This window comes from Malaya genurostris, chromosome 2 (genome assembly GCF_030247185.1).
Source record: "Malaya genurostris strain Urasoe2022 chromosome 2, Malgen_1.1, whole genome shotgun sequence".
NCBI lineage: Eukaryota > Metazoa > Arthropoda > Insecta > Diptera > Culicidae > Malaya > Malaya genurostris.
The window spans coordinates 352800998-352816335 of NC_080571.1; the positions used below are offsets into that span (position 1 = coordinate 352800998).

At 38.6% G+C, this 15338-nt stretch overlaps 1 protein-coding gene across 8 annotated transcripts in view; it reads left to right on the plus strand.

The window, feature by feature from the left end:
- Positions 1 to 15338, plus strand: part of LOC131432189 (muscle-specific protein 300 kDa) — a 98409-nt gene that overhangs the window by 21556 nt on the left and 61515 nt on the right. For 7 of the 8 annotated variants that reach the window (XM_058598322.1, XM_058598314.1, XM_058598318.1 and 4 more), the window contains exons 2-6: positions 2819 to 2880; positions 11679 to 12151; positions 12206 to 12482; positions 12552 to 15122; positions 15273 to 15287. In XM_058598322.1, coding sequence (XP_058454305.1) covers positions 2819 to 2880; positions 11679 to 12151; positions 12206 to 12482; positions 12552 to 15122; positions 15273 to 15287 — 3398 coding nt within the window. The remainder of the gene's footprint in view (positions 1 to 2818; positions 2881 to 11678; positions 12152 to 12205; positions 12483 to 12551; positions 15123 to 15272; positions 15288 to 15338) is intronic. The other variant, XM_058598316.1, reaches the window with a different exon arrangement.

Sequence of the window (15338 nt, forward strand, 5' to 3'; positions counted from 1 at the left end):
AATTATAAAAATTATGATTGCAAATCTTGGTTTTCGAGAGTTTTTTTTTTTCAGAATTATTGTGCAACAAAATAAATTGAAATGTTTTGCATGATAAAAAGCATCATTCGTACAAAATTTTGTAATTTTTTGTGGAAAAATATTGAGAAATAGGTATTTTTAAGAACGCTTCTTAAAAATCATGTTTTGCGGTGTCCACTGTATTTCAGCGCAGACTAATCAGAATTAAACAAATCACAGCAGCATAGATAGAGTAGAAGTTTTTCTAGATCCAAACGGTTATGTTTGTTTTATTTTTTTTAATTTTTGGTGGTTTTTAAAAGTGAAAACTATGATTTTTCACGAAAAAATCGGCCAGCTGTAAGACCTCCCCGAAGTAACAAACAACGAATAGGAAAACGTTGGGGTCTGGTTTTTTATATGTAGAAAGTGTGTGTAAAATTTGAAAAAAAAAAACGGTTCAGTAGTTTTTGAATGACGATGGACACGGACTTTCAAAACTTGCTTTCGAGAAAAACGTGTTTAAAGTTTTTTGTCTATAAAACAAACAAAATTAACAATTTATTACTCAAGTGAGCCCGTAGGGTCTAACATTTTCAAAAAAATCATTTTTTTTGCAATGACTGAGCGGAAATATATATTGGAGAAGCCAAGTGAAAGAAAAACTAACAGAAAAGATGAATTTTTGGAAAAAGATACGCTCAGAGACAGGACTCGAACCTGCGTTCTTATGCATTCCGTGCATACGCGCTACCATTTCGCCACTCTGATCTTACTTTAGCCACACTAAAACTCGAAACAGACATAGTAGCAACGTACATCGAACATGGTCTACATCCTGGCCGTCTCCCGACCGATACCTTACATCCAAACATCTTCTCTGTCCATCAAACACTAGTCCTCTCGCTTTATACCTATTTCTCCGATCAAGCATTGAGTAGGAGAGTGTATTTATAATCGCTTGTCACCTTCTTTAATGGTGCCAGTCGCTGGCTGGACATTGTCAGCGACAGACCCCTATGAAGGTTGTATTGATTGTCTGCCCTTTCCTACCAGTTTTTCTTTCACTTGGCTTCTCCAATATATATTTCCGCTCAGTCAGTGCCAAAACTGAACTTAGTCATGGCGGCTTTACGTCAAACTAAAATTAATAAATAGTTAAAAAAAATCATGCTTTTTTTAATTATTTTTTATAATGAAACACTTCAAGAATGTTTGTCAATTTTTTAAGTCGATCGAAAGAGAAATCTTGGCCCTGTGATAAACAAAGATAAAGGCCCATAACTTGCTGAGTTTTGTTCCAGTGTTGCTAAGCTCGCCCATATTGTGCAGTTAATTCTCACTCGTGTGCCATCAATACATCTAAAACTCGCGTGTGAGTGTGCTCCCCGTGGTTATTTTCATCCTTTATTTTGTTATCGCAGTGCTCTTCTGTGAATGACGATGAAGCACCGAGCACTCCTATCGTGCATATTCCACCGTTCATTCTTTCGTTGGCCAACTCGTCGGCGTGCACCTTCTTACTTACGCTGCTCCTCATAAATACTCACACTCTTGCTCCCAATCACAATTTTACTGCCGCTCGTACTCTTATACCGTTTTTTCTATGCGCGGAGGATTAATATGCAATCTGATCAAGCTCGATCATGTTGTGATTAGAAGCAAATATAATGACAATAAAAAATTAATAACAAAGCATGTTTCATGCAGCAGTTTAAAAAATATCCATACTTAACTTGAATTTCATACATAGAGGTAACAGGAGCACAGTACTCGGCTAGAGCACAAACAAGCTTTCAAACCATCCCGGTGGCAAGAATAGAGCGACTTAAAAAGTGCTATTGTAGCCCGCAGTTCAGCGAGCGATCAGACATAATTTGAAATAGAGTGAGCTGACTCGCAGCAGTAACCTACTCGCAGTAAAGGTTTACTCCTGCTGACTCTCACTTATCGTATCCAAAAGCAAACACCACTCGTGTTTAAAATGCACCTTTTTGTGAGTGACTCATAAGCGTGCGCGGAGGAGTGCGAGTATTCGCACTCGCTCGAGAATGTGCTGCATGCACTGGGTTTTCGCTCTATTAGCAACACTGATAGGCTTGAAATTTCACAGAATATTCATGAAATGTTTTGTGCTATGAGAAAATACAAAGAAAATAAAAAATGATTTTTTAAAAGTGCTAGATCCTCCCCGCCCCTTAGAAGAACCTAAAAATGTTGAAATTTATAATGGCACTGATATACGAGTATAGACAGTATTTAAGGAACATATTTACTTAACGAAAAATCTGATTAATTTGTTACATATGAGTATGCTTCAAAACTTCATAATGCAATAGTTTTTATTGACCCAGAACAGTCTATTCTTTGAGACGAGATGTTTTCAAATTTTCTATCTCTTTCTATCGTAAAATTTTCTATCTCTGTAGTCTATATTGTAATATCGGAATTATCGCATACGAAATGCAACACCAAGTTATTGTAAGTATTGAACTAGTTCCAGCAACCATAGCTTTTGTGTTGACAAAGAGCAATGTATCGTATGAATCGTACTTGATGCATAACGATGTTCTGATAGTTTATTTATTTCGTTTCTAAGGCGTTTCATACGCACATTCGAACATTTTCTATCGGACCACACCTCAGTCTAACTTTGTTCTTCTCTTGACAAACAACGCTAAGTATTGGAATTCCGTATTCTGTACTACATTATTTCGATACGTGTTATGTAATAATAGTATTGAAATTTGAATACTGAAAATATGCTGCTCTCATGAAATAAATAACAATTTTCAATGTGTAATTTCTCTTCTTTCAGATGAACAAGAACGAGTACAAAAAAAAACATTTGTAAACTGGATCAATTCTTTTTTATGTAAGGTAAGAAAACTGTTCACTTGATTTAAGACTTACACGTCTGAATAACTACTTTGGCTCTATAAATAATAGAATTAATTCATACGTTTATGATAGTGTACTTCGTTGAAATTTTTTCAGTTATTAAATTTCATTTTGATTCGAGGTGCTTTTGTTTTTTGCTCAAAATGTTCTATTGTTCATTAATGCAATTTCAACAATCATTTGGACCTCAAAAGGTAGGCGAGGACTTACGAAGAGTATTGGATCACATAGAAAATAGTATATGGTAGATAAAAAGTTCCTGCGAAAAAATCAATAAAGATTTGTTAAATATCAAGCAGTATGTAACCAGGGTAATAAGCAAAGTGAAGTGAATTTCATTCATTATTCATTTTTTGTATAGATTTTAACCTAGCTATCATAACCTAGATACCACGCCTGTCGAGAAGTTGTGTAATCCATTATTGTTTTAGATATAATAGATGATGGAAAGTTTCATGGCAGCATTTATTTTATTATATTATTGTGTTTAAAGAGTGGCAGAATGCAAAAATCGTATTGGCGAAACAGAATTCGTTAAATATTATTTTCGAATGCGAAACCCAGATTAAAACATTGAGTGCAGAAACCAGACACGGATTCGCAATGCAAAAATTAATAAAAAACATATTTTTTACAAGAACGTAAAAAAATTTGAATGTAAAAACCGGGTAAAAACTCAGGCGAATCTTCAGAAACAAATAATAGATCTGGTATTTACTCAAGACCCTGATTGCTTTGTAAATCCCCTTCCGGATCAGATTCAAGAGTTATTTTCACTGGGTTGCCGTCCGGCATCCTAAGGACATACCCAGCCCGTCGTAGCCGTCAAATTTTAGCTGTCCGTACGATGGGTGGTTCTCCTAGCAGTTGTTACAATTCGTGGTTTGTACGTCGTCTCCACATTCCGTGTTCCATCTGTACTCCGCCATAGATGGTCTACACCTTTCTTTCGAAAACATTAAGGGCACGTTGATCCTCTGCAAACATAGTCCAGTCTTGTGGCCATAAAGAACAACTGGTTTAATCAACGTTTTATAGATGGTCATTTTCGTATGGTAGCGTACTTTACCCGATCGAAGGGTTTTTCTTAGCCTAAAGTACGCACGATTTCTAGCCAAAATACGTTTCTGAATCCCTCTGCTTGTGTCATTATCAGTGGTCACCAGTGAGCCCAAATATACGAACTCGTCAATCACCTCGATATTGCAACCGTTTATCCCACCGTTCGTGGTGGGAGGCGTATTGTTTCGTCTTTAGAGTCCCTTCTATCATGTATTTTGTTTTCGAAGCATTTATAGTCTGTCCAATACTTTTCATGGTTACGTATCAGAATATCCGAAGCCAAAAAACTGTACGGACTTTCAGCTCATCCAATGCAGTGCTCTAGCCATCAGGCTTTGTAAAATCTTTGAAAGTGAATAGTCGCAATAAATTATGGGCTTGCGTTGATAATACATTTATCTTTTTTTAGCGATGTTTGAAGGCAACAATTTATTTTCTCAATGTTGTTCAGAAGAATGACTTCACAGGTACGTGAAACCGATTATTGGCTTTTCACACGGAATGTTTAAAAAGTTGATTATCGGGCCCGATGTAAATTATGTAAAATTTAGACTATTTTTGATTGTGTTGATAATTTTCACAATTGTGTGGCACCAGGCCAGAATTTAATGATGAGCACCGTAACATTAGCACAGCCATTTTTGTTATCAGGCCACTTAAATTAAACCTCTTAGCAGAAGCAAAGTTATTTGACTTTGACTCTTAGACAATTGGATCGGAGCGCGACGTGTCGTCCGTTTTCCAAGTCTTCTTTGTCTCGGCGTGTCGTTCGTTTATCAAGTCTCCTTTTCAAGTCTCCGTTTTTCAAGTCAAGCAAAGTAACAAAATTGCCCTTCCAATGAACTGTCGATAGTGCGAATTTATTTCTTACTGCTGATAAGTAGTATATTTCAATCTCATTCGTAACCGAATGTTCGAAGTGAGCACACGCGTTTTTTTAACAATCGACATCGGTAAGACGAAGGTGCCTATCACAGCAGAGGCTGTAGTATAGGCATTAAATAAAAGTGATAAAAAGTAGCATCCCCGCAAGTGAGTTCTGTCTGTGCACCGGTATCAACAGTAGACGCTATTGTGCTATCATCGGGCAGCAGTTATTTCTATTGTTTGCTACCCGCATCGCAGCAGCCAAATCCTGAGTCAAGGTCACGCTGAAGCACAACGAAGGAGTGAAGGAGCAACTCACCTAACAGCTTACCGTGACATACTGTTAAGTATTTTCTCAAACTTTTTCTTTCAACTTTTACTATTCATATATTTTCTTTTCATTTTATTTCTTTCTTTCTCATTTCAAGTGCGGGAGACTTCTTTACTCCCGCACTTTAAATATGAATATTGATGACAGTGGGGGTGTCTCGGAGGAGGGCGAAGCTGAACGAATGAACGAAGAACATTTAGAGGCTGAGTTTGCTTCCGAGATGCCATCTACCCCTCCTATACCATCTCCCCCTCCGATACCATCTCCCTCTCCGATACCATCTCCCTCTCCGATGCCTCCATCTCCCTCTAAGATATTGCCTGCCCGCCAAAAAGTTTACCAAGACGATGGCTCGGGGGGTCCGTGGGTGGTATACTTCCGGCCCAAATTAAAGTCTCTCAGAGTTTTAAATATTGCTCGGGACCTGGAAAAACATTACTCGGCAATAAAAACAATAGATAAGGTTTCGCCAAACAAGTTACGCGTTGTTGTGTCCGACCTGAAGCAAGCAAACGCGATTGCTACCAGCGAGTTGTTCACGAAGGAGTACCGCGTGTACGTCCCGTCTCATGTGGTGGAGATCGACGGTGTGGTCCGTGACGAAAGTCTGACAATCGAAGATCTGATGAAGGACGGGGTAGGCCGTTTCAAAAACCCCGACCTTCAACCAGTGAAAATTTTGGAGTGCAAGCAATTGCACTCAAAATCGATAGATGGTAAATTTTACCAATCGGACTCATTTCGCGTGACTTTTGCCGGATCTGCACTTCCAAATTATTTGGTAGTGAGTGGAGTTCGTCTACCTGTTCGGCTGTATGTACCGCGGGTAATGCATTGCACAAGCTGCAAACAGTTAGGTCATACGGCAACCTATTGTTGCAACAAACTGCGATGCGGCAAATGCGGAGAGGCCCATGAGGACGATCTCTGCAGAAGAGCAGTGGAAAAGTGTTGCTACTGCGGGGAGAATCCTCATGATCTTTCGGTGTGCCCTACGTACATACAGCGTGCGGAGAAATTGAAGCGATCCGTGAAAGAACGTTCCAAACGTTCTTATGCGGAAATCTTAAAAAGAACCACTCCATCGACCCCTGAGAACCCGTTTGCAATCTTGCCAGTTGAAGAGGATACCTCTGACGACCCAGGCGAAGGACCTTCCTACACACAGGTTGAAGGAAGCAGGAAAAGACAAAATCTGGCTTCTCCCAAGCTTCCTCGTAAAGGCCTCAGACTGTCCTCTTCGTCACAAAAGAACCAAACGGAAACAAAAAGTGCTGACTCAAAACCGAAGCAAACACCTCCTGGGTTCAAAAAACTTAGGGATGATAAGGAGTACCCAGCACTTCCTGGGGCATCAAAAAACCCGAATGACCCCAAAGCACAACCAGAAAATCCAACAAACGCTGGATTATTGAAATTTTCTGATATCGTGGACTGGATATTAACAGCCTTCAATATTACTGATCCTCTGAGAAGCTTCCTAACTGCTCTACTGCCAACAGTAAGGACATTTTTAAAACAGTTGACTGAACAATGGCCCCTCCTTGCAGCGATCGTATCTTTTGATGGATAATTTACCACTGAGAATCGAAGATATGATCATTGTGCTTCAGTGGAATTGCAGAAGTATCATCCCAAAACTTGATTCTTTCAAACACTTAATACATACTCATAATTGCGATGTATTCTCCTTGAGTGAAACTTGGCTTACTTCTAACATCAACCTCGACTTCCATAATTTTAACATAATCCGCCTGGACCGAGAAGACTCTTATGGAGGGGTACTTTTAGGGATTAAAAAGTGCTATTCATTTTATCGTATTAACCTCCCCTCGACACCGGGAATTGAAGTTGTTGCTTGCCAAATTAATATTAAAGGCAAAGATCTATGTATAGCTTCTATCTACATTCCTCCCAGAGTCTCGATAGGGCATCGTCGGCTTGCAGACATCATAGAACTTCTTCCTTCACCGCGGCTGGTTTTAGGGGACTTTAACTCGCATGGTACAGGATGGGGCTGCTTATATGATGATAATCGTTCTTCGTTAATCCAAGATCTGTGTGACAACTTCAATTTGACAATTCTAAACACGGGAGAAATGACACGGAACCCTAGACCGCCAGCACAACCAAGTGCGCTGGATTTATCCCTTTGCTCGACTTCGCTACAGTTAGATTGCAAGTGGAAGGTAATCTGTGATCCTCACGGTAGCGATCACTTGCCGATCATAGTTTCTATCACCAACCGTGGAAGACCATCGGAAACAATCAATGTTTCGTACGATTTCACACGAAACATTGATTGGAAACGTTACGCGAGCTCGATATCTGAGAAACTAGAAACATCACAGGAGCTTCCTCCGGAGGAAGAGTATACATTTTTGGCTGGCTTGATTCTTGACACCGCAATTCAAGCTCAGACGAAACGAGTACCTAGCGCGCAAACTAGTATGCGTTCTCCCAACCCATGGTGGGACAAAGAGTGCTCAGAGCTGAAAACGAAAAAAGCTTCAGCCTTCATCTCGTTTAGAAAGAACGGAACTCCAGATAATTATCGGAAATACGCGGCGTTAGAATTTCAAATGAAAAGTCTTATTAAAGCTAAGAAACGCGGTTACTGGCGAAGGTTTGTTGACGGATTAACGAGAGAAACAGCAATGAGCACTCTTTGGAATACGGCCCGTCGCATGCGCAATCGAAATCACGCGAACGAAAGCGAGGAATATTCTAACCGCTGGATATTTGATTTCGCTAAGAAAGTATGTCCTGATTCTGTTCCGGAACAGAAGATATCCCGCGTCGCGACATTGAATACAAACGAAACACCGTTTTCGATGGTAGAGTTCTCACTTGCGCTCTTGTCGTGTAACAATAGAGCCCCGGGGTTAGACAGAATTAAATTCAACTTGTTGAAAAATCTGCCCGACTCTGCCAAAAGGCGCTTGTTGAATTTATTCAACAAGTTCCTCGAGGGTAATATTGTCCCACACGAATGGAGAGAAGTGAGAGTTATTACTATTCAAAAACCTGGAAAACCAGCCTCCGATCACAATTCGTATCGGCCGATTGCTATGCTTTCCTGTATCCGGAAATTGTTGGAGAAAATGATTCTCTTCCGTCTAGACAATTGGGTCGAAACAAATGGATTGCTTTCAGGTACACAATTTGGGTTCCGCAGGGGCAAAGGAACGAACGATTGTCTAGCGTTGCTCTCAACACAAATTCAAATGGCATTTGCTCGTAAAGAACAAATGGCATCAGTTTTCCTCGACATCAAGGGGGCATTCGATTCAGTTTCCATTAACGTTCTATCTGAGAAGTTGCATCAGCATGGTCTTTCACCAGTTTTGAACAACTTTTTATATAATCTATTGTCCGAGAAACACATGCATTTTGAGCATGGTGATTTGACGACAAAGCGATTCAGTTACATGGGTCTTCCTCAGGGCTCATGCTTAAGCCCCCTTTTATACAACTTTTACGTAAATAACATTGATGAATGTATCAACACATCTTGCACGCTAAGACAACTTGCCGACGACAGTGTTGTGTCTATTATAGGACCCAAAGCTGCCGATCTCCAAGGACCATTGCAAGATACCCTCGACAACTTGTCGACATGGGCTTTTCAAATGGGTATCGAGTTCTCTACGGAGAAAACTGAGCTGGTTGTATTTTCAAGGAAGCGAGAACCTGCGCAATTACAGCTTCAACTAGGGGGTGAAACCATAGCTCAGGTTTTCACATTTAAATATCTCGGGGTCTGGTTCGATTCCAAAGGTACCTGGGGATGTCACATTAGGTATTTGAAACGAAAATGCCTACAGAGAATCAATTTCCTTCGTACAATAACCGGAACTTGGTGGGGCTCTCACCCAGGAGACCTGATCAGGTTGTACAAAACGACGATATTGTCAGTAATGGAATATGGATGTTTCTGTTTCCGCTCCGCTACGAATATTCATTTCATTAAACTGGAAAGAATTCAGTATCGTTGTTTACGTATTGCCTTGGGTTGCATGCAATCAACCCATACGATGAGTCTTGAAGTGCTGGCGGGCGTCTTACCGTTGAAAAACAGGTTCTGGGATCTCTCATATCGACTGCTAATCCGATGCGACATTTTGAATCCGATGGTGATAGAAAACTTTGAAAAGCTCGTCGAGCTTAATTCACAAACCCGTTTTATGTCCTTGTATTTTGACTACATGGCTCAGAATATAAATCCTTCTTCGTTTGTTCCCAATCGTGTTCATTTTGTGGATACTTCTAATTCTACTGTGTTTTTCAACACATCCATGAAAGAGGAAATTCGTGGAATCCCGGATCCTGTACGCCCTCAAGAGATCCCAAAAATTTTTAATAATAAATTTAAAGAAGTCGACTGTAATAAAATGTTTTACACTGACGGATCATATCTAGACGGGTCCACTGGCTTCGGTATATTCAATGTAAATTTCACCGCTTCCTATAAACTCAGTGATCCAGCTTCAGTTTACGTCGCAGAACTAGCTGCAATTCAGTATACCCTTGAGATCATTGACACTCTGCCCACAGATCACTACTTCATTGTATCGGACAGTCTCAGTTCCATTGAGGCTCTCCGTTCAGTGAAGCCTGGAAAGCACTCACCGTATTTCCTGGGGAAAATACGGGAACAATTGAGTGCTTTATCTGCAAAATCATACCAGATTACCTTGGTTTGGGTCCCCTCACATTGTTCCATACGGGGTAATGAGAGGGCGGACTCGTTAGCCAAGGTGGGCGCACTAGAAGGTGATATCTATGAAAGACCAATCTGCTTCAATGAATTTTTCAGTTGCTGTCGTCAGAAAACTCTAGCCAGCTGGCAGAATACATGGAATAGTGGAACTCTGGGACGATGGTTACACTCAATAGTCCCACAGGTATCGACGAAAGCTTGGTTCCGGGGGTTAGACGTGAGCCGAGACTTTATTCGTGTAATGTCAAGGCTCATGTCTAATCATTATATGTTCAGCGCGCATCTTCGTCGTGTGGGGCTCGCTGAGAGTGGTGTCTGCGTTTGCGGTGAGGGTTATCATGACATCGAACATGTTGTTTGGACATGTGTCGAGTATTGTGATGCCAGGTCCCAACTCATAGGTTCCCTTCGGGCCCGAGGTATACCACCCTTCGTACCAGTCCGCGACGTCTTGGCAACTCGAAATCTTCCTTATATGACTCTCATCTATAACTTCTTGAAAACTATCAATGCTCAAATTTAGTGCTCTCCCTATCTCTTTCTCGTCTACAGCTCTACCGCACTCTTCTTTACGTTGCTGGAAGTATGGCCTGTGTAAACGATGCTTCGGAGCATGCACCTGCCTTGAACTGACTGAGTTGCTGGAAGCTACCCAAAAACGTCACATCAACTAGCTACCCAAAAACGTCACATCAGGAAGCTACCCAAAAACGTCAGAACACACCAACGAAGCATCCCAATCCAGAATAATCTCTTCATTGCTACAAGCTGAAAAACATGAAGATTCATCGAACGCAAAATGTGTCTAAAAGATGTATGCCACAAACCAATGATGTATTCAAATTTCAATTCAATACTGTGTAGGTCCCACCCTCCCTATGTCCCCTTACTAACTGGGGAGTATGCCGCCCCGTAATACGGCATCCCTTTCTCTCCCCCTAACAACAAGACAATCGGCCACGTTAAGCTAAAGCAAATGAGCCTAATAAAAAATTTTATTTGAAAAAAAAAAAAAAAAAAGTAGTATATTGATGCATTAAGTTTTTATTAATTTTTTTCACAAAGGGATTTTCACGCTCTGGGTCACAAAGTGCGGTAGGTTGACAACTTGGTGCTTTGGTACTGAGTTGGATAAGTATGCAAAACATTGCGCCTTGTAAACACACAAACAGAGACATTTTACGATCTCGATATGCTGAAACGAATATTCCTTGGCACTCGGTCCCTTACTTCAAAAGCCGATTTTTACAGTGATTCCAAACCCTTTCTATACAAGAATTGCTTTTCAACAAAAATGTATGTTCTGTTTTAATTTAAAAATAGTGGTTCATCCTTTTGCAAAATTTCGTTTAGTTTGAAAGCCAACTGTTACTTCAGAACATATTACAATGAAAAGTTGTCACTTGTAATGATGATGATAATCACCCTTATTCTGCATATTTTGATTTTTTGATCGAATATGGTTCGATCAAATTCTAGTTACCTTCGATTTTCCTGGCGTTATTAGAACTATTAGAAATACAAATACGATCGAAAAATCAAGACGTCGTTATTCAGAATAAGAGTGAATGACATGGTAATTTGATTTCCTTGTACAGAAACGACGACATAGCAAAGAATCAAAACTGAAAATGATTCGCTATTTCGAATATTAAAATCGGGTAATAGGCGCGAACTATTTATCATTCATTTTTATGCCATTTATTGATTTATTTCCATCGATCCCTAAACTACCTAAATGTGGAGCTAAGTCTTACATTATGTTTATATTATGTTCCAAATTTTTGCTTTCAGCGTAATCCTCCGTTAAAAATACAAGATTTGATTCATGACCTAAAAGATGGCACTAAACTACTGGCGTTATTGGAAGTTCTATCTGGAGAGCGATTACCCATGGAAAAAGGAAAGATATTACGAAGACCTCACTATTTAAGTAACATAAATACAGCATTACAGTTTCTAATCAACAAGAGAATTAAATTGGTCAACATAAATCCATCTGATATTGTCGATGGCCGTCCAGCTGTTGTTCTAGGGCTTATATGGACAATTATATTATACTTCCAAATAGAAGAAAATAGTCGCATTTTGCAATACTTGGATGAGAATTTAGGCGGATCGGTTAGTAGCTTGGACAGTTATAGTGCTTCGCACACACCTCAAGCTACTAAAGCTACTCAAGAAGTTAACCTTAAACGAGATCAAGATATGATGAAACAAGGACCTAGAAAAACACTCCTCAGTTGGGTAAACAACGCACTACCAAAGTATTACAATTGAATACATTCGATTTACTATATGTTAATAATGTCATGTTTCAGACAATCCGGATTAGAGGTTCATGATTTTGGAGCGAGCTGGCGAGATGGATTTGCCTTCTTATCATTGATCGATTCAATTAAAACAAATCTCATCAACATAGTTGAAATGAAGCAGTACAATAATCGTCATCGTTTGGATACTGCATTTAACGTAGCAGAATCTGAATTAGGTATTGCTAGATTACTCGATGCCGAGGATGTCGATGTAAATAGTCCTGACGAAAAAAGTATAATGACGTATGTTGCACAATTCTTACATAAATATCCCGATGTCAAGGTAAATATTTTGTAACTATACGTTAGTGTAAATTTATTTGGTATATTTTTCCTTGAATTTAATTAACAGAATATAAACTCCAAAAGCGAAAATGAGCTAGAACTGTTGGACCTAATCACTTGGCTTCAAAATGCTGTACGATATTACGATGGATTGAATGGAAATTATCCGAATTCTTACGACGCGTTTGTACAGTTCGAGCAAAAAAAATCTGAAAAATGGAATGTTTTCAAAAAGATCAAAACCATTTATGCCTCTAGGAGTACACCTGAGTTGCAGAAGTTGAACATTTTCTGGCCACTATTAGAACGTCATATGCAGCTCTGGCTGTGGTATCTGGATAATAATTTACCCGATCAATTTGGAGTAATTGGTATATGGTTGAGCAATGGAGAAAAATTGATGGTCGACGACGATATTCCGAGTATTATGAATGAAGAAACAGCATCGCTCATAAGTAAGAAACTAGAGGCACATAAACAGTTTTTCGTTGCATATTATGATGTGCTAGCAACATTCAACGAACTGAAATCCAAACATACTGCTAATAAGAATCTTGAAAATCATATTAAATCCCTCGAAAGGAGATTGACAGATATTGAACCTAAGGCAAAACAGAGAAGGGTAAAATTGAAATTTCTCGAACACAAATGCTGTTTAATTGCTTTTCTAAACCTTTTGGAAAACAAAATCAACGGAGTTAAATACAACAATGAAGAGATAGTAAGGCAATCGTTGGATCAGCTAAAAAATTTTGTGACCAGAAATCACATAATGCAAGAATTCGAAAAGGCTCTTATTGATATGCGACAAGTTATTGAAGAGTATAAAATTGACGGCAAAATATCGAAAAAAGAAGTATATGATATTGATACATTCCTTCGCGACATCGAGGAACGTTGGAAAAATATATCAGCACGATTAATTTGTACTGAAACCATGCTTGAGGATGTGATTAATAATTGGCAAAGATGGAAAAGCCTCGCAAATGAAATGGAAAAATGGATATTTGAGGCAGAACTTGCCTTAAAACTATCTGAAGATGAGAAAATTTATTTTTTCCAGAACTTGAGTAAATTCAAAGAAAAGTGTGATGTCCTGACTGATACTTACAATATATTGAAATCAACATGTGATTATGAAGCCTCCGTTATAATGGATAACAGATACAAGCAAATCATGCTTCACTGGGAACAAGTTTTTCAAAGTTCAAAACAGTACCTTCACGTCGGAGATGTTCTTCAACACAGACATAAATTTAAAACCGACGCAACGCAGTTGAGTGAGTGGATACAAAATGCTGAACAGATTTTAGCTAGCAACAATTTAAAAAACTCGAGTGAAATTAAAAAGTGTGAAACAGATGTGAAGCATATAGCGTGTGAAATTGAATCAATGGAAGAGCTATTTAAATCTATCAGTAGAAGCTTCCAGGTTCTCATAAAAGAATATTCGAGAGATGAAGTCGACAGAATGATGAACTTAATGAAAAAAGAAAAGGAAGCACTAGTATGCATCAGAGCGCAAATACCAACGAAATTGCATCTTTTCCATCAAATATTGACACAAAAAGAAGCGTTAGAATCTGGTCAAAAAGAAATTACAGGTTGGTTGGACGAATCGGAGAACTTGCTTATTTCATACGCATTTAACAATGATCCTGAGCAAACTACAAATAATCTCTCCAAACATAAAATGTTTTTCAGTCGAACATTGTACTATAAATCAATGCTGGAAAGTAAAAACAATGTTTTCCAAAATCTGCTCAAATTGTCAAACACTGATAATAGTGTGGATATGACGGATACAGCGGCGAGTATGAAACAATTGAATGAACGTTTTGCATATGTAATGAATAATGCAAATGAGTGGGAATACAAGCTTCAAGAGAATATGAAGATATGGGAAAATTTTTCTCAAAGTCGCAATAAAGTTGAGAATTATTTGCGACAAGCCGGTGTATGGCAAGTGGAGCCCGTTCCATTGGATAAAGTCATCGATGTCGAAAGTCAAATTGAATTTTTCAGTAACACTGATCCGTCGATTATCGGAGAACTTGAACTGTACACTGAAGAGTTATTAAAATTTTTGCCGCCAAATGAACAACGGTTGCTGATTAGTAAGGTGCAATCGATACAAAAGGAATGGAGTGATACATTTTCCAGAATACCTAATATTTTGCTCAAACTTCAATTCAAATCAAACGAAATCAAATTTTACAATTATGTTTATAAAATCGAGAAAGAATTAAATGCAGAAGAACAGGCATTTAACTACAACGAAAATTTCGAGAATATTATTCAACGCAACGTAGATTTTTTCAAAACCAACGATTTACAAGAAGTGGAAAATACTTTAGCAACATTAGAAAGAACAAATTGTGTTTACTTGGAAAAGTTTCCGCTTGATCCTGCATTATCCAATTTATATCAGAAAGCAAACGATAGATGGGTGGTTTTATGCAGAAGAATTGAAGCTGTCAAGAATTCGTTGTATAAAATTCCTGCTCAATGGGAAGCTTATTATGCTAAGTTCAATGAAATGTCCGATTGGATGGATTGTGTTGATCAGTCGTTGAAAAAAATTATCGTCGAAAAAGATTCGATGGAACAATTCGAACAGGAGAAAATAGCATTCCAGGTATGTTGTTATGGTTATTTTAGGATAAGTTTTATACCGCACAAATTAACACTGTTTGTTTAATGACACAAATTGTGTTTGGTTGAGATAACTTTGTAAAAAATAATAAATGATAAATTATTTCGTTACTTCCTAATTGCATTCTCAAAGCTGAAAACATTCATGGTAATATGTTTTTGCACCTCCTTGAGACAATCAAAGTACATTGATTTTTTT